Genomic DNA, 24,829 nt, shown 5'->3' on the forward strand with positions numbered 1-24,829 from the left:
ACTGTGAGAGACAGACAATTATTTTTTTCTAAGTACAAATTTGATTGTCTTTCATTGTTTTGCATCTTACTCCTTTAAGGTAAATTATGGAATCATTTAAGATGTAAGCTCTTATATTAAAATAGGTATCTGCACTCAGATTTCATGTTTCATTTGTGATATCTTCTGCCATTGTTTTATTATAACTTTTAGTGATAAAATAAATAATGTTCAACTGTTTTGAGAATTAGGTGTAACATCAATACATTGCAGTTGACAGGCAACACTATAATTTATAGGACCTGCTCAGCTTTGTAGAAGGAGACAAAGCATAGCCATATATCACACAAAAAAGAATTTCACATCTTGGCATGAATTTAGACTAAGGGAGAAAAACGAGACAGATAATATCATTCTTTTGTATCATCTGTCCAATATATAACCATGTGTAGTTACAAAACTCTGTATGTTAATTTCTGAATTTCTCAAAGTACATTGTATTCTATAAAAAAACTTGCTGCCATTGGTAACGTTTCTATGGTAACTTTTAAAACACTGAAAACAATTTTATGACTTTAATTCACCTCATGAATCTAATGACTAGCTCACACAGAGATGCCTATTCTTTCTATTCATCCTGAACTTGCCCCAGTTAGTAGGCAAATTTCCACCAGACTCAGTAAAAAGAAAAGAAGGCTTGATGGGGCAGATTTCCAAAGCTACTTAGTTACTGAACAACATAAACAGAAAAATAATGAGAGTTGCAAAAGTATCTGCAAGCTAATGAAAAAAATCCCATTGATTGAATGAATATAGCATGCATAAAAATATAGATTCCTGAGATGTGTCTCATCATCTTAACAGGAGAATTTTTTTGATGCAATAATCTGTACCGCTTCTCATGATTTATTTTACACATAATGGAATCATTTTTTAAAATCTTTCTGTTCTTGAAAATCATTCTGGTGGTGACTAAAAGTTACCCAGTCTATCTACTTTGTGTATGACATTCCAAAAAAAAAAAAAAAGAGCATTATCAACCATGTTGCATCTGTCTTATAATTAAGAGAGTCACTGGCTATACTAGCACTTCATTGAAGTGCTAATAGCCAGTGGGATAAAATGCAGGGGAAGTACAGAACATAGTAAAACAAGTGTCAAACTGTCTGGAGGATCTTTTTGATAAGGATGCAACATTCCCCATTTTGTACAAAAATGAACTTTCCAAAGGACCAGGAGTATTTCTGTTTTCTGGGACACAAAAAAAAAAAAAAAAAAAGATATACAAGCAGCATTACTTTTTCACTAATTAAAGGAGACTTGGATCATAGCGTATACTCTTTTTAATTTCTCAAGTATTCCAAACTATGAAAAGACAGAGTAGAGAAAAAAAAAAAAAAAAAAAGTAGCAAACTTAGACAATTTTATTTCCTTGACTATCCCTTCAGTTCTGATGAATGGTCAATTTTCATTATTGATTGTTAACCATATCCAACAGTAATCAGGGAAAAAAAAAAAAAAAAAAAAAAGGTGGTCCAGGCAAACTGCTGGCAGCCAGAAAGAGGTTAGATTCTTTTTTGTGCAATACCACAAAGTAATTCTGCTTTAAGTATCAGCAGTTGTCCAGAGTTCTGTATGGACTAATGGTATTACTAACATTTTCTGAAGTTAAATTGCTATTACTAATAATTCTGATGCTGAAATAAGTGCTACCAAACAGTAGCAAACATATCTAATGGAACTGAGCTAACAAAAATGTTGGCAAGCATATTTCAGTGTAGTCGCAATCTATTTCGTGATGGTCAGGGTCAGCACAGGATGTTTCAAGACCTATAACCTTGCATGTTATATAAGCTTGTTAACAGGCATGACCAGATAAAAGTTAATTCTATTTTAATTGGCAAGAGTTTCTAATAAAAATCGGTGCTGCAAACACAGACTGCAGAACAGGAAATGAAGAAAATGTAGAAGTGAAAATTGAAAATTGAAAATTGAAATTTGAAAATTGAAAAAAAAAATGAAAAAATTGAAAATTGAAAAATTGGAAAGTCCACAGGTCTTGGGATTCTGTAGGGTTAATTCAATTTCACACTTGTGTCATCCAGAGCAGAATCAGCCAGCACTGCAAAATGTATCCTACTGCAATACATAATCTGAAAAAGCCTGAAAAGATCACTTTTCCAGCTGGAGTACAATCAACCTCCAGCTACACTCATGCAGTTGAGAAGTGTGTCTGGTGCCTTCATTTCACAAATACAAAACAGGGAGGAAAAATGAATGTGCCAGCTAAATTAGGAAATGAGTCAAAAGTGATTAAATGGGAAAGATGCTTTATATTCAACAAAGATGGATATGTGAAAATTGAGTTAAATGAGGAAGGGAAAAGGCTGTCTGCCACAGTGGCTCGAGAAGGTGTTATCAGGAGATGCTGGGAAGATGAGAGAGATCAGACCAACATTTAGTGAGAAGTTTAAAAGAAATAATTGGGTTTTGGTGTTTTCCCCTCTCGGCATGTCAATAATGCAGGTGAGTGGGTCACTCTGTAATGAAGTGTTTACACATTCACGTTCTGCATATGATTTAGCTTCCAGCATGAAAAGATCAGGGAGCTTGTTCACAGATATGCTGGGAAACATCTTTAAATCTATTTAGTTAGATGTGCAGTTTTTTCCAGCCTTCAGAGGCAGTTCTCACTCTCCACAAGAACCCGCACAAATCTCTGCTCCTTTCCTTACGCTTCACTGAAGGGCTCAATAACTGGAACGAGCTGGCTGAGATCAGATGCATTGCTCAGGCTGCCCAAAGCAACAACGAGATAACCAAGCTGGATTACTACTAGCCCGTGACGGACAAAACACTACGGCTTATCTAAGGGCAGTATACGAAGTACCCCAGCTTGTGAAGTGATTTACATCGTGGCACCAATCTCTCCGAAGTCTCCGCTTTCTACAAGCAGCTCCTACAGCCTTGGATGTGCTGGGGGCTTGTTTGCAGGCGGGAATAAAACGCAGACACGGGGGTCTCGGGGAGGACAGCAGGGCAAACACCTCCTCGTCCCCGCAGGCGTCCCCTGGCAGTGCCAAAATCTCCTTTAACAACCGCGTTGACTCGATAGTTGCTTTAAAACCCTCCAAAAGGACTTCTCACTGAGGCTGACACGCTCGACCTGCCCCAGGACGAGAAGGACGGGCTCCGAGAAGGGACGGCGGCGGCGGGGTATCGAAGTAGGGAGCCCCTCGACCGGGGGGCGGCGTGAGCGGCACCCCCAGCTCTGGCAGCACTCGGAACCCCCCCGGCGGCATCTCGGGGGTCGGGACCGAGCCCCGGGGGCTGTGGGGTGGGGGATAAAGGGGGTGGGAAGGGGGTGCGGGGAGGCGGAGGGGAGGCGCGGGTGGGCGGAGGGCGCGGGTGGGGTCTGTCCGTGACGGATGGGCCAGCTGCGGGCCAATGTTTTAGAAAAGGGGGGGGCCGGCTCGGCTTTAGGCGGCGGGTTTGTCCGCGCCGCTGACAGCCGCCGGGGTCTCTCCGCAGGATCCCGATCCTCCTTCATTCCCTCCCTCCCTCCCTCCTTCCTTCCTTCCCTCCCTCCCTCCCTCCGGCCGCGGCCCGGGGCGCCCATCGCGGTGGCAGCCGGCTGGGGCGGGGAGCAACCGGCGGAGCGCGTTTCCCTCGCTCGGCAGCCACAGCCCCGCAGGCGGCGGGCGGGGAGGGAGGTTCGGCGAGGCTCGGGCGGCGAGGCTCGGCGGTGAGGAGCGGAGGGGGTACGCAGCGGGGTCTCCCCCCCCCGCGACGGGGCTTCCCCGCCCCAGCCTCCGCTCCGGTGCTGGGCGGCAGCGCCCCCCGGGGAAGGCACACACGGAGGCGACCACCCCCATCTTATCGCCCCTTCTCCGGAGCTCACCCCCTGTCCCCTCTCTCCTCCGCGCAGGTCGGAGCTGACAGCCCGACCGGGGTCCGGCCGCGCCGCGCCATGCCCGCCGCCCTCCTGCTGCTGCTGCTGCTCGGCTGCCGCCCCGCCGCCGCCGCCGAGGGCAACGGAGTCCTGAGACCCCCGGGTCCCGGCCTGCAGGGCCCTCCGGGGGCCGCCGAGGCCGCCCCCCCGACGGCCGGGCCCCCCATGCCGCCCAACGCCTCCCGGGCGGCCGCGCTGCCCAAGGGCTTTGGAGGGGTGGGCGGCGGGCGGCCCCGCTCTGCCTCGCCCCCCATGTGCACGGGGCAGACGGAGATCAAGGAGACTTTCAAGTACATCAACACGGTGGTGTCCTGCCTGGTCTTCGTCCTGGGCATCATCGGCAACTCCACGCTGCTGCGGATCATCTACAAGAACAAGTGCATGAGGAACGGCCCCAACATCCTCATCGCCAGCCTGGCCCTGGGCGACCTGCTGCACATCATCATCGACATCCCCATCAACGTCTACAAGGTGAGTTGGGGATGGGAAGGGCCTGGCAGCGGGCTCCGGGGTGCTTGCACCCGGCAGCTTGTCCCTCGGCCAAAAATCTCGGAGGGGGGTGAGCAGGTCGGATGTCCTCCCTCTGCCCTGATCCCTGCCCTGCCAGCTGGAAATGGGACAGAAGTCTGCACCATTGGTGGCCAGGCTCCGAAAGCCATCTGGGAGCAGGTGCTTCATCCCAGGGACAAAGGACCTACACGGAGTAGGTCGATGCTCAGTGGAGTGGGTCCATCGCCTCTCCTTTCCCCGAGGAACGGAGGGGAAGCACTGAAGGCCGGCTCCTTCTGCATCTGTGGGCGCTGCTCAGCCCCATCAGCTGGGGCAGGGTCAGTCGTGTACTTCATGTGGGCCCACATAGTCGCTGGTGGCACGGGGGCTTTCAGACATTCTTTGATACATGCAGTGGTTGTGAGGTGCGATGCTCTCCTGAGCTGTGAACCCTTTCCCCAGTGTTGCAGCACGAGCAGCTGAGGGAGGGAGCCATACCTCCTGCTCTTGCACCCCTAGTCCTGAACGTGATAAGACTTGCTACAGGAGTATTATCTCAGTCTCATCTCTACTCAGCTTGAGCAGTCCGTGTGTCTTTATGCATATCCTTGTGCATGTGAATCCAGCCTCTAGTCAGGATGAGCATTCCTGGGAGGGATGCTGGAATACCAAGACACCTTCTGCCATAAAAATTTGCAGGCCAGGTCCCTGAGTGCATGTTAGTTATTGCATAAAGTCAGCCTTGATCTATTGCTTCTTATATGTGTGGTTTTAAGCTCTGGACTTTGTTACTTTTACCTTTGGGGAAAAAAAAGTATATCGAAAGTGCAGGTTTTGAGTTTAGTCTTTTGTATCTGTAGTGATTATTCACAGAAGCTGCTGAAGTGGGAAAATACTGTATATCTATCCTTTTAAGTATTGAAGTATTACAAAGCAGGGAATTTAGAACTCATCATGACAGTGTTAAACTCCTGAGCTGGATAATTTGGATTACATGAGAGTTCTTCATTTTGTAGTATCGGTATTTTCCATGTTATTTCTATGCAGAACTATTTGTCATAGTTCTTGTGAGAGGTATATGAGACTGGAATTTATGAAACAAAATACTTAAACTGTTTTGAAAAAGTATTTTTCTAAAATATATTAAACATTTTTTTCCTTCTCAAAAAAATGCAAAAAGAGTACATGATTAGCAGTTGCTCAATACAAGACTTTGCAATCTCAGTGACACTATTTTAAAATTAAATTAATGATAAAATGTAGTAATATGCCGCGGTCCTTATCATGATTGAATGTCATCAAGTATATCACCATGAGTAGGTTGGAGTGGGAGGAATAAAAGGTCAGATTGCAAGCTGATAAATATTATACCAGCTGCAAGTCCAGGATTTTTATTGTGTTAGGAGGAGAATGTTAGGAGCACTGCAATAGCTCTCAGGTGCTGAATGCTGCACTGTATCTTAATGAAAGGCCTGTAACAGAATTAATTTATTGATTGGAATAGTGAGTGAAATACTTGCGTCTGGTTTAAAACAGGACTTTTGAATAAATGTAATTAAAATCAGCCTTTAAATATTGTTTTTTTAGTCAAAATTAAGAATTGAATGCAATTGAAGGTGGTAACTCTTTTTTTAATCAATTCTGCATCCATTTAATTCCACCCGGAAAGCAATCTTATGAGGGGCAATACTGCAAAGCAAACACACGCTGGCTATAATCACCCAGCAGTGTGGGAAAAACAAAGACTAGGGAGGCATTCGTTTGTAAATCAAGTATACTTAACAGTTGTAACTTGCAATTTGAAACAATTTCAAAATGAATGAAACAGATGTTCAGAATTGCTATCAGATCCTCAGTTAGACAGCTACATGAAAAAGAGTGTGAAAGAATTTGTTCTGTTAAAATGCCATCAGCTTACTCAACAACTCCTGTTGAAGAAAGTATGAAAGTGCCTGTAAACACTTTCCAGACAGATCCATAAGAGAGAACTCAAAATTCACTCTAGGAACATATTTTTATTAGCTATTAAATGTGATAACTGCAAAAGATGTCCCCTGTGAGTATTTAAGTTAAGTGAGTAAGTAGCTGAAAAAATACACGAATGAACATTTAGATCGCTCATTTGAGGGTATCTGAAGAAAACCAGATGTTACGTATATTGTGAGATAAATGCAGTCCGATGTATAACATGCTAATTAGTCCATTGCTACTGATAAATTTGGTAAATACATTCTGTAGAAAATGTGAAGCATTGGAATCCTTCACACAATCAGCAAACAGGGTACAAAATTAGGGAAAGTGGAGCGTTGTGTCCTGGCAAGCTGAACATGGGAGACCTTTTCAGCTTTCAGGGTCCTGGTAAACAAGCTGGCTTTGGCTGTACCCCCAGAACTGCAGAATGTGAAGCAGAGAAAAGCCCAAGGCAATCATTCTTCAGCGTGCAACAAAATGCTTTGCCAAATTCCTGATAGTTGTAGCAAAAGTGTAAAGCATAAGGTGCTCTTATGCCTAGATCAGCTCCTTCACTGTGTCTTTGTTAATCTGAGTTGTTTAAGGTGTGAATGTAAGGAGCAGAAGGGTACAGTAGGAAATACTGTATTCCAGTGGTCAGCAAGCCTTTTATGTCCTTCTCTTAATCTATGGAAGGTGGGAAGCAGTGGCCATTTGTCCTTCTGATTTCTCTGCAGTTCCACAAGGCTTACACTCAGTTTCTCAAACTGTTAAAGGTGATAGCTCTCATGTTTCAGATACCAAAACAACATCAAGATTGAAAACCCCAGACTTAATGTAGTTCCACAATATTTGGGTAGTCCTGTGTGCAGCCAGGAGTTGGACTCGATGGTCCTTGTGGGTCCCTTCCATCTCAGGGTATTCTATGATTTCTATGGTTTCTATTATCTCTGCTTCTCATGTATATATCTGTAATAATATAGGAACATATCATTTTAAAAGCTGTAATCAAATAATATAATACCCTGCTCTCTCTTCTGACATAAAGATATCTCTCTTTTTCTTGTTTTGTAATACTCATCCTCATATATTAAATTCAATTTATTGTCATGTTCCAATAGATATTCAGCGGGGTAAAGAACATATCCTCTGCACACTTTTGTGTGGCTTTCTGAACTTCAGCTATCAATTTGCTATGACACAAATGAATGAGGAATGTCTACCTGGAAATACTGTGACAGGTTCCTTTATCTCAGAGTATAGTGGAAGAGTAGAAAAAATGAATGTCAGAGAAGGAACAAAAACTGGTCTTTATTCACACCAGTGATCAAAGGCCAAAGTCAGCTTTGTAGGCAATGATTTATTTTTCCCTATAATACATTTTAGGGATTACATAAAAATAGTTAACATTATATAGCATTGTCAAGCGTTGGTAAGATAAGAAAGAAACAGATTAGGGACTGCATATCACATGAAGACTCAAACCAGCCCCCTTGTTAATCCAGCTGTGTTCTGAAAAAGGCAGGGTTTCCATGGAAATGTCTTTGTGATGATATAACTCTTACAATGCAAGTACCTACAGGGCATAAGTCAAGGTTGCCTCCATCACAATAAGGTCAATCTTTTCCAAATTTCCCCCAAAAAGTAAAACTGCGTGTCTTCAGAGAACATTGTTTCTGTTCTATTACAACACCTTGCCACCTGTCCTTCTGGTGTTAAAGAATATAACCATCTTTAATGGGGGAAATGTGCACTATTTCCTTTTGTTCAACATCTGAACCATTTACTTGAGGTCTTTCAAAGTTCATCTTAGAATTTCTTACTCAAAGTTTATTAATCTCTGACCATATAAAGTAGGATGTTTAGCTGGTCTAAGATCATGATCAGCGAATGCACTTGGCAAATACCTGAATTGTCCAGTGGAGGAACCTGCCTAGACTCTACAGACAATAGTGGGTAACTTTGTTCTGTAGTTAAATAGGAACAGTCTATGCTGAAGTCCCATATATGGAGTAGTAGAAATGCCTGTACATTGAAAGTGTAGTATATGCAAACAGTTTTCATGACAGAGCTACAAATCGGAATACATTAGACAACATCAACATAGACTTGTAAATTTAGAGTAATTTTTTCATTACATATACATTTGTTATTTATACATTCACTCAGAGATGCATGTGACAAATTTCAAAACAAGATTTCATTTTCTCTTAATTATTTACTTAGCTTCAGCCCTGTGTTTATGCTTCCCTATCTGACAGCAGCACAGCTCAGTTTTCTTTATTGTTGCTTTTGATTCAGTCATTTTACTGGGTTTATGAGATTGCAGAAACTTTTGACTTTGAGAAGACAGGATAGGTTTCTGTCATTTTCAAGATGAATGTATGATATTGCTTCATCTTAATTCAGTATTAAAAAAAAAAGTTTGCAAGCAAAAGTTATTCATAAAGACACATGAAAAAGAAAATAATTATGTGCCTCATGTTAAGATGTACACTGCTTATTGGATAGATCAGTAAAATATTCTTAGCTTAGCTAGAGAAAGAGAAATAAATTTTCTTATCTAAAGAGAGAATCCCACCCTGACATATGAATAAGTCCTAATTATTGTTAAACATTACCAAGTATTGCAATGTCTGACTCAGCCCTGACCGTAAGCTTAATTTCCTGGGCAAACTCATTTTTGAGAAAGCTTGCTCCTGTGAAATAGTGAAAAATCCTCTATCTGCCAGGCATTTCACAAATATATTTAAAGAAATGTTGCTTATGAATTAGGTGTACAATTGTATGTCTGATTTCTCATGTAACTCTGCAGTTGATAAATATGAAAATCAAGTCCTATCATTGTGAACTAGACTTACTGTGAATGCAGAGCTAGGAGGAAGTAAGAGTTCCTGCTTTGCATTTCCATGTGCATTCATCGCTTGGAACTAGGACACAGACATAAATAAGTGCACGCCTTGCTCCTTCTTCATGTCTGACTGCGGAAAGTCAACAATAGTGGGTTGGAGCCGTGGCATCAGCCCTCTCTGGTGGCTGGTGGCCACAGCAGCTGAGCCATAAGGAACAGCATATCGTCCTCACGTGCTAGCATATTCCAGCAGCAGATTGCTAACAACCCTGTCTTCCTACACAACCAAGAGGAAGCAGGGCAGGAATTGTAATTCACAGGTGTGTCTCTGAGTCACAATATCTCTTGGGGCTACTTTCATTGCTGTGAAGCTTTCCCGTCAGCTCAGGCTCAGATCTGTGACTAGTCTGAGAAGGAGTTTGCTAGGAGTGTGTCAGGTGTAGAAACAGTGCTATCACAATAGCATTAGTTCATTTCAGTATGAATTCACATCATTCTTCAATGTGTTTTTTTTTCCTTTTACTCTATTTAATTTAATTTTCAACACATTTCTGTGCCTTAGCAGCTAAAACTTCACTCATGTAAAACAAATGACAATAAAATATTGGAAAAGGTCACTCAGAATACAGCCAGTGGTAGACTTCTTTTGGCATTTTACTTCTGAAAACGCAACATTATTTTTCCTCTTTCCTGCCATTTGGGAGTATCTCATGACTTAAAGTCATTTGTAAAACGGCAGTCTCTTTGTACAGATACCCTGTTATGAATCATAAGAAAATAATTCTACCCATATGAAATTTTATTAGGCCGCATCTGTACTTCAGTAAGAATAATCAGTTGTTCTTGTCCACAAACACTTTGCAATGAATTTTTATTGAATACTTTATAAAGGATTTTCATGGTACTGTAAGGCCCTGTTTTGAGGAGATGGCAATACAGAGTACAAACGAACGGAAGCATAGTTCAGCAGTTAAAATATTCTGCTTTTATTTTACTATCTATGTTTTCAAGCTTTTGCTGCAAAGCATATCATTAGCCACTTGCAATACCATGGTAGAGAAATTTGTGACTCATGCATTAAAATGCTCAAATTTCATAATACATCAGCTGCAAGAGATAAAGGACATGTTTTTCCAATCCAATGCAGACAGCTGTGTGTCCATTCTGCTCCTGATTTAAAAGCTGGCTGAATGAAAGTAATATTTTGATGTGATGCTAAACCCAAACTAATACACCTTTTCTCTCAGTAGAGCACATCCACTCATGTGCAGCCCAATTACAATCCAGCCATATGGCTCCCAAACTAGAGCTGGCTTAAGTCCAGGCAGCTTGGAGCACAGGTGTGACTGTCTGCACCTGAGAGATAAGCATTAGTTCTGGGAAGTCTCATGTGTGGCTAAATTATTGTGATTTTAGTGAAGAGAGACAAGGGAGTGTCTTGTACAGACACCAGCTAGTTGTAGCTAAAATTCTTCAATAGGATCTGTTAACAAAAACTTGATCAATGTTCTGAGATTTTAGTTTGAAGAGCAAAATACTTCAATTTTAAAATGCTTTTTTTTTTTTAATGTATCAGTTCTGGCTTAATATATACAAATGTACAATATACAATAGATGTTATAAACAAGTATACAATGTACTTGCTACTAAGATCTTGATTTCTATAGCAACTTGGTGTGTGGTAAGCTGGATGTTCACTGCCTGTTATTTATAAATTATTCCAGGTGTCGTTTGATTCTGTAGAGTGTATATTTAGAAAACCTGTGATTTTTCACATTGCAATCTTAACAGCAGTTTGTTACTATCACCTCCTTACAGCAATTAAAAAGAAGTCTTAAGGAGAGGCTTTACTGAAAATACTTTAATTACAGTCTGAGTTATTTTCCCACATCACATAAGCAAAACATACTGTACAGTCCTTACAGCCTCCTCCCTACTTCCTCTGCTTTATTGCTTTCCATGAAACTCTCAAGAAACATAAATCCTTAGAATTTATTTTTCTGCTTCATTTCTGCAGAAGCATTACACTCTTCATCTTACTTAAGTAGATCATTATAGAAATAGATCAAAGCTGGTTTATGTTACAATTTTCCTACTGCTGCTCTTTCAAAGATCTCATTTCAGCATAGGACTAAAGCAGAGTTTTGAAGGTATTCTCGTACTTGAAAATACTGGTGGGCACTTCATAGGGATTTCTAAAAGCACATGCTCGTGAAATGTACTTAACTTCCTTTGTGTTAAAAGAAAATTATACTTAAATTATATTAGGGTTTTTGAAAAATTGTCCATCTTGGCCCATGTAACTGCTTATCTCTAGATGCACATATACATGTTCTTGAGGGCTTTGCTTAACCAAACCAACATGAGCAGGCAATTCTGTGGCTATCTTCAATCATTTTGGACCTCAGCAGAATCTAACTATATGGTGATCCATTTCTTTTCTTACATTCCTCTTTAAAAAGATGATTGAGGAGATTTGAGATGAGGGAAAGACTTTGTAATCCTTTTTTTTTCTTTTTTGGCAATTGCCATTGTTCTTTCCTCTCCTTTTATATTCTGAACTCCTCTATCCACAGTAGATCCAAGAGGCCCCAATTGAAGAAAGTTACGAAAAACATATCCATAGAGATGAGCTTAGATAATGTAACCAATTACAGAAACTCAGAAGGTTTACTTTTGTATATAACAATTGCGACTATTTCTTGGCACAACCTCTATTCTGGAGAGCCTTGTTTTTATGAGGAATTGGAAGATTTGGCTGCTGCTGTGACGTATTTGACCCATTAGAGCAGCTTGCAGCAGTACAAAGATTAAATATTTCTAAAATGCAGCTACAGGCAAACAGTTCATAGTGTCAGCCACAAGGAAAGTGCTTTCTGTGTTCAGTAAATCTTGTTCTCTAAATTAGCTATAGTGTACCACTAGGGATGTGATGGAAGATTTCCATGAAAGTGTAAGACCCAAACTGCCAACCTAAATCCAACCTAAAATTAATTCAGCCTGAAAATCATTGTGCTGTTTTCTTTCTTCCATAGCAGATATAGGTATATGCAGCTAGCTCTTTTGGTATTGTAATACAGGTCATTGGAAAAGTGGTCAATAAAGATTTTCAGTGCAGGATTTGTCTGATCTATCTTAATCTGCTGTGAAATATTTACTTCAAATTAGTTGGTTAGGATCCTTGAGTGTCGAGTGGAAGGAAGAGGTCCCACAGGAAGGACCCTCCTTTCATCATTGGATAGTCAGCTAAAAACTGAGATGCATTGCCCTCCGGTGTTGCTTAACTTCTCAGCTGAGAGAGCCTAGACATCAAGCTTCAATTAAACACCACCCCAGCTGTGCAGTTGTAGCCTTTGCCTCTGTTCTGATGAACCTCGAGTCACTTTCTCTTTTTCTAGTAAATGGAGAGTTACTTGCAACATTTAAGAAGCCATGAACACTCTTCCCAAAGGAGAGGGAAATCCCCACTTCTCAGTCATTTTTCACCATAAACACTGAGTTGGTGAAGCTGGAAGCAAAATGAGTGAATTGTACGGCTTGAAAAGTCAGGACTAAGATTTTATGCTTATTCTTGCCCAGACAGGGATTGTCTGTGTTGCTACTGTCCTGTTTTTAAGACATGTACCTTGGAGACTACTTTGTAAAATGGCTCTAATTGACTTAATTTTTACAAGCTGGAAAAGAAAAACAAGAGTATTTTGCAGCTTTGTGAGTTATTTAAAAAAAAAAAAAAGTTCCCTTCTCATCTCTGTTCTCTTTTCACAGCTACTTGCAGAGGACTGGCCCTTTGGTGTTGAAATGTGTAAACTAGTGCCCTTCATTCAAAAGGCATCAGTGGGCATCACAGTGTTGAGTTTGTGCGCCCTCAGTATAGACAGGTGAGACTGTTTTTTCATCAAACTCTATAATTTCTTTTAAATAAGAGCATTGGCTTAAATGCTCTTCTCCATTCAGCTGATGTAATACTAATAAGTTGAATTTAGGCCAGTTACACCAGATGGCTTTATACACACACACATATATATACACACACACTTCTAATATGCAAATGCATGCTGTTGCTTCAGGTACCGAGCAGTAGCTTCTTGGAGTCGAATTAAAGGAATTGGAGTGCCAAAGTGGACTGCTGTTGAAATTGTACTGATCTGGGTTATATCAGTGGTATTAGCTGTTCCGGAAGCTATTGCATTTGACATGATTACAATGGAATACAGAGGAAAGGATCTCAGAATCTGCCTACTTCACCCCACACAAAAAACATCCTTTATGATGGTAAGACACTGAAATTTGCACCACAGCTCTCTAGAACAGTTCCTTCAATCTTCCCAATGATCTGTGGATTGCAGTGTTCACAAACGTATACAAAACTTACTTGAACATAATGTTCAAATGAAATTCAGGCAAATTTCTGAAATATGTTGGTTAAAAGAAGAACATTCAGAAAACTGTCTTCTTGTGGGTGTGGGACATTTCATCTGTAATGTATGGATGCTTTTCAGAGACAGACCAACCAATTAGTTATAGTATACTTTTCAAAATGGTCAACATTCAACTCCTAACAATACTTTTTTGCTGTTGTGTTGTTTTGTTTTGTTCTGTTTTTCCCTTCTAGTTTTACAAGCAAGCTAAAGACTGGTGGTTGTTCAGCTTTTACTTCTGTTTGCCACTGGCTATCACAGCACTTTTCTATACTCTCATGACCTGTGAGATGTTACGAAAGAAAAGTGGGATGCAGATTGCTTTAAATGATCACTTAAAACAGGTAAAAATGTATCCTTGACAACTTTGCTGACCGTAATACCTTTACTGCCTCTACTGCCACATCATTCTCTTGTTATTTTATAAAAACTTCAAGATCACTGCTAAGAAGTACTTCCCTAGCAGTGGTGCCAATGAACTTGCATATATATCAGAGCCATCAGAAATCTAAGACATTTACTGACAATCACAAGACACTTTTTTTCATTTGGTGTTAATCCTTCAGACTTTATAGGTTTTATTTCTTCTTTATAATAATGAGAGCTGGGTATTTTGTAATTAAAACTAAGATCATACTGTAATATAGAAACCGGTGCTGTAAAGTTGTTAATTATTTTGAATTAATTTCATGCCAAACTGTAGTGAGGTTAGCAGTGTATCAGAACAAAACACATTCCAAAATACATTCCAAGTTAGTAGTGCACCAGAGGGAAACATCAAATGTCATGAATTTAATTCTACTAAGGCAGAATTAAACTACATTAGTACGTATATATGTGATTCTTGCTTTTCTAATACCCTTTTAGTTTGCATGCTAATTTGCAATGGTAGTGTAAATAAGTGTAATCATCTTACCTTGATAAAGCTGTAATTTAGATCTCTTGGGACCTTTAAAGTAAGGCCTGAGATCAAAGCACAAGAAAATGTAATTGTAAACAAGCTGTCATTTGAAAGTGATTAGGCAGATGACTATCTTCCTCATTTTAATTTAAACGACTGTTTCTGTGTTTGTGATTTTTCATATTATTACTCATACTTCTGTAAATTAGAGATACAGAGAATTGGTGGAAGACATCTAAAACAATAGAAAAGATTAAGTACATATTCAAAGAAAATAAGTTACTCTGATGTTCTCTTAACTCCTATTATGATAGGGTTTTTATTTTGTTTATTAAACATTTGGATATTAGAAGGCAACAACAATCAAGAGAGAGACAGAAACTGTAATGATGTTCTTTTCAATTTTCATTTTCAGAGACGTGAGGTGGCCAAAACTGTATTCTGCCTGGTACTTGTTTTTGCTTTGTGTTGGCTCCCACTTCACTTAAGCAGAATATTGAAACTCACTATTTATGATCAAAAGGACCCAAATAGATGTGAACTTTTAAGGTGAGACTATAAACAGAAAATACCTATGTGCTGCTGGCATGTTCCATAAGCATACCTGGATTTCCTAATGAACTAACTTGTTCTGTATGCCTGAAGTTCTCTGCTTTCTCATCCAGTACATTCTGGTTTCACTCTGGTAGCAGACTTGGGAAATTATGAGGAAGCCCACGAACAGAGGGCTTCTGTCCTGTTTGCCTGGTCTTCTTCCTCATCCCTTTTGGGACTGACGTTCCATCTTGTGGCATTATGTGGATGGAGGGGGGAGGTTCTGTCCCCATTTTCCCTTTCAGCTGAACAGCTAGGATTAAAACTGTGAAGAAAACCTCATGAATATTTCCTCTCACAAGTTATGATGATTAGATCTTCTGAAACTACTTTCATAAGAATGAAAGTAGTTGAATACTGATTCAAACCTTATTATTGTGCACAGTTGTCACCTCCATAAGTTAATTCTATTGATAGAGGTCCATTTACTGCTACATTTAATAGATCATCTTGGTTGAGTAAAGCTGAATCCAGTTTTCATAACTGTAAACCTCCACTAAGCCTTTTCAGAGAAAATGTGAAGAGTCTCACTTACTATAATTTCCACACAGCTTTTTTCTTGTGATGGATTACATTGGCATTAACATGGCTTCACTGAATTCCTGCATCAATCCAATTGCTCTGTATTTGGTGAGCAAGAGATTCCAAAACTGCTTTAAGGTAAGAAACTGTTGGGAGCTGCAACTCTGGTTAAAAGACAATGTCAGCAGTAAAATGCATTCCATAACACGCAGTGTTTTAAATGATCATTAAATTTTACTTTAAAGTTATGATAGGTATTCCCTTCCTCTCCTGCTGAAGCTATGTAGAAAGGTATTAAGCCTTTATAGGGACTAAAAGAGAAAGCAAAAGAGAGGAGCATAAAATATAGCTTGCCGGCACCATGCTCATCAGGCTACATCACTTCCTGACTGGACCTGGCATGTGGCCACTTCAAGAGCCCTGACAAAGCAGGCTCAGTCTGCTCTGCAGAGATTCACGTAGCCATATCCCCTGCAACCCAACAGAGAGGGCACTGACCACATATTCCCCACATCCTGGCTGAGCACTTGAGTCAGTAAGCACTTAAGTAACAAAGAGGGTACAAGTATTCCCTTGTGCCTTTCCAACACCAGGAGACACACCTGCTCATAGTTTTAACTTGGTTTAAGTGAATAGGCCCAGACACTCATTTTCCATATACAATTTGAGGCTCCATATAGGATTTGAGGCTCTGGATTGCAGTCCTACAGCCTTCCAGCCACCTTGATCTATCACGTCTGCTTGGAAAATGTCTAGTTGGTGCCCAGCAGCACCAAACAGCACCAGTGTACTTGGAGCTTTTTTGAGGCCCCTCATTGTCTTCAGGCACTGTATCAGGGTTCTTACATTACCACACACAAATTCTTAGATTTTTCTTTTGTTAAGAATGTTAACAGTTGACCATTGCTAGGCTTATTGCCTAGTTGTGTAACTTGTTTACTGGCTGCATCTTTCAGTTGGATATCAGTCAGCTCTACATCTAGTAGCACTGTGATATCTCCCCCATAATTACAACAGCACATGTTACAGAAGCTTTAGTGTTGGTCTCATCTTCCCTGTCTACATTGCTGGAAACCTGAAAGAATCACTGGGTCTAAGAACACACAGCAGATGAAGCCCCAAGTGTGGAAACAAGTGGGTGTGTGGAGAGAAGTCTGGGGTAGAAACCTGACGTGACTTTGAGCACCCAAAGGTAGTCCGTAGCATGAGCAAAAGGACTGAAGTGCATCTAGTAAACTATGTGTAGTTTTTCACTCTTCTCCTACTGAGTTCTCTTTTTTTTCCCCTCTAAAAATGAACTAAACAGCATCTCACTCCAGAAGTATAGATTACTGTGTATAAATTTTTACAAGAAAGATTATCAAAGAAAGGACAAAAAGAAGTCTCATTTCATTTTGAGATGCATTTAAACATTTCTCTTCCTGCCGTCCAGCACTCAGGTTGCTAATGGGGTATCCCACTAAGTAGTTGCCACTTGAGCAACGCAGAGCATAGCCTTGTTTCTTTGTTTATGCTGCAATGCCAAAATGGCAGCGTGCATGCTTCCATTTCCTACTGTACCACTAAAGAAGGGCAGTGTTTTCGTGCATCTTGCAACATGTGAAAAACAAAATGGTGCAAAAAGTTTATTCTTTTTATTTTTACAGTCATGTTTGTGTTGCTGGTGCCAATCCAAAGATCTGTTGTCCCTGGAGGAAAGGCAGTCCTGTTTAAAGTTCAAAGCTAATGACCACGGATATGATAACTTCCGCTCCAGTAACAAGTACAGCTCTTCATAAAACAGGCATAAAAGGTATATTCTCTTACATTAATGCTGGTGCCTTTTTAAGTAAAAGTGGCAATTACTTTTAATGAGATGGTAACATTTAGAAAACTCTAGTTCTGTGTTTGCACAAAACTGAAAGAATATAATAAAAAAAATGCCCGAAATCTGTGCAACTCTCAAAATCACGGACATTTACAAAACTGTAATCTATAGCACATGAGGAAAAGCATAAAAAGTCATTGTTAGCACTTGAATACTTCTGAATCAGCACTTCCAGATGATCCCCACTTCCTGTATATTAAACCGTCATTTGTATTCCCTGTAACAGTTGTAGGAACTGGAGTCACAGTAATTACTAAGCAGTATAATGTAACTTTAATTGGATCAAAGCCAGTATTATTATATAACTCAATATATTATCTTTTATAAAGCAAATTAACCACCATCACTATTGTTTTGTTTTGTTTTGTTTTTAAAATAAAACCTGAGATATGTTGTAATGAGAGTTTAAACATAAAAAAGTAGAATTTTTATCAGGGATTTATAGAGGTAGATAATGAAACATTAAAGGATGCAGTCAAGTTGAAAGTGCATTTCACTCTGATTGTTTTTACCTACTGTTGTTGGAAGGAACTTCCAAGACCTCTATAAATACCATTCTGTAGCCACTTCACTTGTTCAGTGCATTTGGCAGCACTTGGGTATGGTCCATTTCACAGTTTCCATGTTATTTGTGTTTAATGGCAGAGGAGACAAAAAAAAAACCAACAACAAAAGCAAGAATGCAGAGTAATAAAACCATAGAAGCAATGGCTAGTATTGGAAACTAGTTATTTTTAATTGAAAACAAATTGATTGTATCCCCTGTAAACAATGGGCATTCAGGAGCCCTGACGGCTTTCTCAAGATACATTTGTGACAACTTACAACTGTTTTTGCAATCCGTATACTGTCCTGGGGCAAAATCCTTCAGAAAAAGCAGGTTGAAAAAAATGTAACAAAGCAAAACATTGGGAGAATTTGAACATTTGTTTTCATACAGATTTAAATTTTGATAAAGAAAAATAATTCACAAACTGTACTTCTAAAGAACAGTACTATGTAGCACACTTGTCTTGATTCTGTTTTAAAATGTTCTACTTCTGTAGTGCCATATTTATGGGCTTAAGAAGATGCGTGATTAGTTTCTGCTTCTGTAAATAGTTTAGTGAAGCTTGATTTTTTATAAGGTATTAAAATATGGGCAGGACCCTATAAGAAAGCAAAAAGATGCCTGTAGTAAACACTATGTGTATTGCCGGGAGCAATGCACATTTTGTATATACATGACAGGTCATTCTTTGGCTTTTCATTTCCTATGAATTTGTTGCAGATGTCCCTAAGACTTATTAACATATTTTGTGCACTAAGGCATGAGTTCTTCAAAAGGAAAAAAAAAAAAAAAAGAGGACATGTTTTCAATAGGCATGGTATTTTATTATAATAAAATTATTTATCAAAACTCAGGAATTTTTTTTAATTTCCAAATTTCACATGTAATTTTTATCTTTTTTCCAGACGTAATTAACTTCAGATATATTTTTTAAATTTTTTATTTTCCATAAAGTGCCTTAAATATACTCAGGATGAAAACAGTTTTTCTAAAATGTTCAGCTGATATTGCCTTGGTTGGCGTTCATCTCAGCTGACTTGATGTAGCTTACACCTTGCAGACAACTGAAAATAGGAGAGGTAAACCCCATCCCTGGTGTTGCCCCATCAACAGCTAGTGAGTCTATGCCTGTAAAAACAAACTGAGGATGTATGCACATGCATTTGAGCATGTGTGTGCGTTTGTGCGCGTGCAAGTGTGTATGTTTTCTGCCATTAGGTTGCTGTTATCGTCTTTCTCTGCAGCACATACACCCAACTGCTATAATGCTGAACCTTTGAAGAACAAAACTTTTAATACATTTATATTTATAAAATATTTTTATTTTAACTTTCACGATAACTTGCTCATGGGAAGCCATGAATATCACTTCACCACACCTGCAGCTATTTCTGTGAAATGCATTTCATCTGTTAAGAATGGATAATCAGTTAAAACCTAAGTTTGATACTGGTCAGTGTTATTTTCATCAAGTTTTATATCATTACAATATTGTACGTGTATATTATTGTTATTTTTTATTTAAAATATAGCTGTTGTATTGGCAAGTGTGTAACATATTTTTCATTTTTCCTGGACTAACTCTTTGTTAGGACAAGTCCTGCTAAGTCAGACATTTAGGTTTTGCAAATAAAGACCATATATGCTGCCCACTTTTTGGAGTAATATATACATATTAGCACACTTTTTGTGTGTTTTTTGCAGTATTTTTACTGAAGATATCATTTTCTTTAATAAAATTTTCAGAAATTCTTCTTTCATACACTGAAAGGAATACACAGGAGAGCTCAAATGCATTTGTGTTCTAAATAAAATTAAACCTTCAGTAATGAAGACTGGCATTTCATAAAGTCCTCAGTACAGCTCTATTCCTATGTCCACTGAAATCAATGAATGTTTAACATTCATTTCAGTTTAACATTCAATTGGAGCAGAATTAGAGCACAAGAGCTTTTTAAAATACCAAGCTGAAATTTGCTGCCTTTAATAAAAAATAAAAAATAACATAAAAAAAAGCTAAGTACTCTCTTCTTTTTTGGATGAGGGAGGTGAAAAGTTAGGAAGAGAAAGAGAGTAAAATCAGCTGTTGGTGTAAAACAGCCGCTGTAAGGCACATTTCAGCCTCAGATAGAGGGTCACAGGTAACTGAACAACTGCAGAGAGGCACTTGCATCTTTGCAGGAGTTCAATGTTGTGTGACAGTGTGAGAGTCATCGGTCCCAATGGCCTGAAGAGCTGACACATCGTGAAAACAAACAAACTTGGAAGAAACTACAACACAACTTTGTATTTTGGCCTTCAGAGGGTAGTTTGATTTTACTTCTTCTGCCACTCTGAATTCTGCCTGCATACAGCTCTCTCAGAGTTGAGAGGGGATTTCAGTCTTGGTGGTCTGAATTGATACACTGGCAGTATACATCAGAGAATCAAATGGAAAAGTAAATAGGTATAGAGCATCTACGGTGAGCTGTGGTATTTCACTGTCCTGACTAGCTCTTAATCGATTATGACACAGTTGGCTTAGCAAAAGAATGTTGTTTGTACTGGAATAATGTTAAAAGGATTTTTTTAATTGTTCTGTATAGCTGTGTAAAATAATTTTATATTTCATTTTCTGTGGTTACTCAAAATAGGAACCTGTTTGGTTCAGACAATGTAAGCAAACTAAATTACCAATAAAATATTCAAAATTTTCATTCATTAAAGAAAAAAAAAGGATGTCTGACCTTTTTTTCTTCTCTGGGATCTCATTTAGTGATTTAACTGATAGGTAAAAAAGAAGTACGCATTTCAGAAATAAAAGTCAAAGTCTTGGTCAGGATAGCTTTATACAGCTTGTTGAAAACTGGAGAGAGTTCAGACTTGCATACGCATTGCAAAATTGTCTGTTTGTTGGAACAATCAGTCATGCCTATCTTTGCTCTGCTTGTTTTTGCTCAAAATGCCAGTTGCAATCTCTTCTCTACACACCCATATATAGTCAGAAATCCTCCTGTGTTAGGGGCATAACAGAAAAAAAGGCATGAAACTTTAGACTTGCATGCATTCTATACTGGAATAAGCCTCATGAGAACCATCACCCCTCTGTATGATGACTGTAATTCCCTACACATTTCATTTTACCTTTCCTAAAGCAGTGGAAGCAATATCAATCTAAATTTTCTGTGGTTATTCAAATATGTAACTTTTTATGTTTGCAGTATTCCTACATCCCAAAATATATTTCTGGTTACTGGCGTTTGGATCCAAATAGTTAGGTTTCCTTCTCTTTAGTTGCTGACTTGCTGCATCTGTATAGATTTGCCTTTTTTCCTGGTCCCAGTACCTTTATCACATAGCTTCAAGTATCCTGTGCCTGGAACAGAAGCACCTGTAGAGATGAGATCCCTTGTAAGTAAATGTTCTATTTAATAGCTCTCATCACCACTTCACTTTTCCCTTCATCTTTGGTCCTCAGTAAGGCTATGGTCCAAAGTCTTCACCAACCAAATGTTTATTACGAAGAAGCATTTTTTTAGCATATTTCTTTTGATATCCCAAAGATTTATATACTTAGACAATGCATGGTGTTTGCAACACAGCTAACTTACTCCATTGCCACAATTTCCTTGTCTAACTGTCTTATCCACAGTTTTATCTACTGCAGTCTTGGCTGTTTCATTTAGGGGATTAACTGTGAAGATAAGAATCAGTCAGATTTCCAAACATACTAGAATTTACATAGCAACATGGACATACATGTAGTTTACGTCCCTCAAATACTGGTTCATACTAACCACTGAGAAGGGTATAATTGGCATGGTGGTGTTGGTGGAGCAGGATGGTCCAGCTGGCTACTTGTGGCTGGATCTGGTCCATGAAGTGGTTCATGTTTTACTACATGTTCCTGTAGGAGACCGTGCCATCGAAAGAGACTTGGACAAGCTTGAGGGAAGTGGGTACACATGAACCTAATGAGGTTCAACAAGGCCAAGTGCAAGGTGCTGCATCTGGGTCGGGGCAATCCCAGTCATGAATACAGACTGGGAGAAGAACTCATTGAAAACAGCCGTGCAGTGAAGGACTTGGGGGTTCTGGTGGATGAAAAGCTCAACATGAGCTAACAGTGCATCCTTGCAGCCCAGAAGGCCAACTGCATCCTGGGCTGCAACAACAGAGTGTTCAGCAGGTTGAGGGAGGTGATTGTCCCCCTATGCTCTGCCCTTGTGAGGCCCCACTTGGAGTGCTGCATCCAGGTCCAGAGCCCCCAGCACAAGAAGGACATGGATATATTAGAACAAGTGCAGAGGAGGGCCACAAGGATGATCAAAGGGCTGGAGCACTCCTCCTATGAAGACAGGCTGAGAGAGCTGGGGTTGTTAAGCCTGAAGAAAAGGCTCTGGAAACACCTCATTGCAGCCCTTCAGTACTTAAAGGGAACTTATGAAAAAAAGATGTAGAGTGACTTTTTTACACAGGCAGATAGTGATAGAACAAGGGGGAACAATTTTAAACCAAAAAAAGGGAAGATTCAGATTAAATGTTAGGAGGAAATTCTTTACTATGAGGGTGGTGAAGCACTGGTCCAGGTTGACCAGAGAAGCTGTGGATGCCCCATCCCTGGAGGTGTTCAAGGCCAGGCTGGATAGGGCTTTGGGCAACCTGGTCTGGTGGGAGGTATCCCTGCCCATGGCAGGGGGTGGGAACTAGATGAGCTTTTAGGTCCCTTCCAACTCAAACCATTCTGTGATTCTATGATAATATTATTCCAAAGAGAAATTGTTATGAAATCATTTTATAATTTAGTTACTTTAGTAGTTGGCAATTTAATTGTATTTCATAATTTTGTATTTTGTATAACCATTTAACCTTTTCTTACAGAGAAAAACGTTATTTTTAGCAAAAATTTTGGATTATTTTATTTTTATATGAGATGCAAATGGACTGTGAAATGAACCAACAAATCAGTATTCTGTTTCAACCTCCATAGGTTATGAAGATACTTCCTGTAGGACTACCTACTCCAATACTCTTGTAAAATTTGTTTGCTTGAATTTCATGCTCAGGGAAAAAAAAAAACAGAACAAGGATATGTGTGTTCCTGGAGAAGTCATTAATATTTGCCACTTGCTTAGTATTTGGTAGCCTGGTAGCATTGGATCTTTGTACATGTGGTCATGCTTAAGCTGAGGTGTTTCAACAAAAGTATTCATAAGAAACACAAGATGTCATAAATAGTTGAGGCCCTGGTGAAGCCACACCTGGAGTATTGTGTCCAGTTCTGGGCTCTCCAGTACAAGGGGGACATGGAGCTACTGGAGCGAGTCCAGAGGAGGCCTAAGATGATTAGAGAACTGGAGCACCTGTCGTACGAGGACAGGCTGAAAGAACTGGGCCTGTTTAGCCTGGAAAAGAGAACACTGAGGGAAGACCTCATCACTATGTATGTAAATATCTGAGGGGAGGGTGTTGCAAGGATGGAGCCAGTCTCTTTTCAGTTGTGCCCAGCGACAGAACAAGAGGCAACGGGCACAAACTGAAGCACTGGCTCAATATGAGAGGGCACTTCTTTGTTGTGAGGGTGACAGAGCACTGGAACAGGTTGCCCAGAGAGGTTATGGAGTGTCCTTCTCTGGAGATACTCAAAACCCACCTGGATGCCATCCTGTGCAATGTGCTCTAGGTGATCCTGCTCAGCAGGGGGGTTGGACTGGATGATCTTCAGAGATCCCTTCCAACCTCGTCCATTCTATGATTCTGTGATATTTGTTTATGTGTGCATGTAGTTTATGCAAGAGAATTTAACATATTCTTTTTTAGTTGACTAAAAAAACAAATTGATATTGTAATGATATATGATACAAACACATTATATATATTTATATAGTTTAAAACATACCTATGAATGTATTTCTTTGCGCGTATTACATAAGTGCAGGTGTAATTATATTTACCTGTATTTTATGTTTTATTTTTTTAGCTGTAATTACATTTACAAATTATCACAGTGAAAGAAGCAGAAAAGACTAGAGACAGCTATACTTGGGAGTAGAAATGCCAGAAATTTCTAGTGTATATGATTTGCCAAGATATCTATATTTGCCTACTTGAGCTTACAGCTTTGTTACAAATAACCAGTTTTCCAACTATTTGAGATCTGAACATGATTACTCCAGTCTTTCCAATGAGTTGTTGAACCCAGAGTACAATCATGATTCGTGGCACTCTTACAAAAGAGCAGGATTGCCAATTTGGCTCTTGCCCAAATTCCAATTTAAATAATTACAATCTGCTTCTTCTGTTCCTCTTTTTTTCCTATCAACTGCAATGTGGTGGAGACAAGCATACTGCTCTGTTCTGCAGTTTCATACTCTGTGTGGAGACATCTGCTATGCCTCACACAGGAGGTGACTATTTCAGTGCTAGAAAGTGGGAGAGTTCCAAATCCTCTGTCCGTTTGTAAAGCACTCGGGGGTGGTTTGGAATGAAAAGCAGAATTTAAACATAAAATCAGTATCTTAACACTCAAGGTTTCTTGCAATTTATGTCAACTCAATGTTAAGTGGATCTAAATCACTCCTTTTTTTACTCACTCTGTTAAGGAGTTTTATAAACATATGCTTTAAAAGGGTTTTAAATTTTTGTGTATCTTATTTGTATAGTTAGAAAGATTTATTATGATCTAGAATCCATTAAATAGTACTAAAGTACTTTAAATAGGCATTAGGTATGTCTACAAGGTTGAATATAGAAAGTCAGGAGCTGCAAAGCTCAGTG

General features: G+C 39.5%; 1 protein-coding gene across 3 annotated transcripts; it reads left to right on the forward strand.

Moving 5' to 3' along the window:
- Positions 1–2,712: 2,712 nt before the first annotated feature.
- EDNRB (endothelin receptor type B) lies at positions 2,713–20,123 on the forward strand. Of its 3 annotated transcripts, none has more exons than XM_040539209.1 (8): positions 2,713–3,203; positions 3,908–4,402; positions 12,987–13,099; positions 13,289–13,493; positions 13,834–13,983; positions 14,956–15,089; positions 15,686–15,794; positions 17,303–20,123. In XM_040539209.1, the coding sequence occupies exons 2-8, from the start codon at positions 3,950–3,952 to the stop codon at positions 17,432–17,434; spliced, it is 1,296 nt and encodes a 431-aa protein (XP_040395143.1). In that variant the 5' UTR covers positions 2,713–3,203; positions 3,908–3,949; the 3' UTR covers positions 17,435–20,123. The 3 variants fall into 3 exon arrangements, with proteins under 3 accessions (XP_040395143.1, XP_040395133.1, XP_040395153.1); XM_040539199.1 differs by lacking the exon at positions 2,713–3,203 and adding an exon at positions 3,442–3,740; XM_040539219.1 differs by lacking the exon at positions 2,713–3,203 and adding an exon at positions 3,492–3,724.
- The last annotated feature ends 4,706 nt before the right edge of the window (positions 20,124–24,829 follow it).

Source organism: Cygnus olor, chromosome 1 (genome assembly GCF_009769625.2).
Source record: "Cygnus olor isolate bCygOlo1 chromosome 1, bCygOlo1.pri.v2, whole genome shotgun sequence".
NCBI lineage: Eukaryota > Metazoa > Chordata > Aves > Anseriformes > Anatidae > Cygnus > Cygnus olor.

Excerpts from the sequence above, each read along its gene's own strand:
- EDNRB (XM_040539209.1), top strand. The coding sequence starts at position 3,950 with ATGCCCGCCGCCCTCCTGCTGCTGCTGCTGCTCGGCTGCCGCCCCGCC. Across the intron at positions 4,403-12,986 it reads TCCCCATCAACGTCTACAAG|CTACTTGCAGAGGACTGGCC; the intron begins GTGAGTTGGGGA and ends CTCTTTTCACAG. Across the intron at positions 13,984-14,955 it reads TAAATGATCACTTAAAACAG|AGACGTGAGGTGGCCAAAAC; the intron begins GTAAAAATGTAT and ends TTTCATTTTCAG.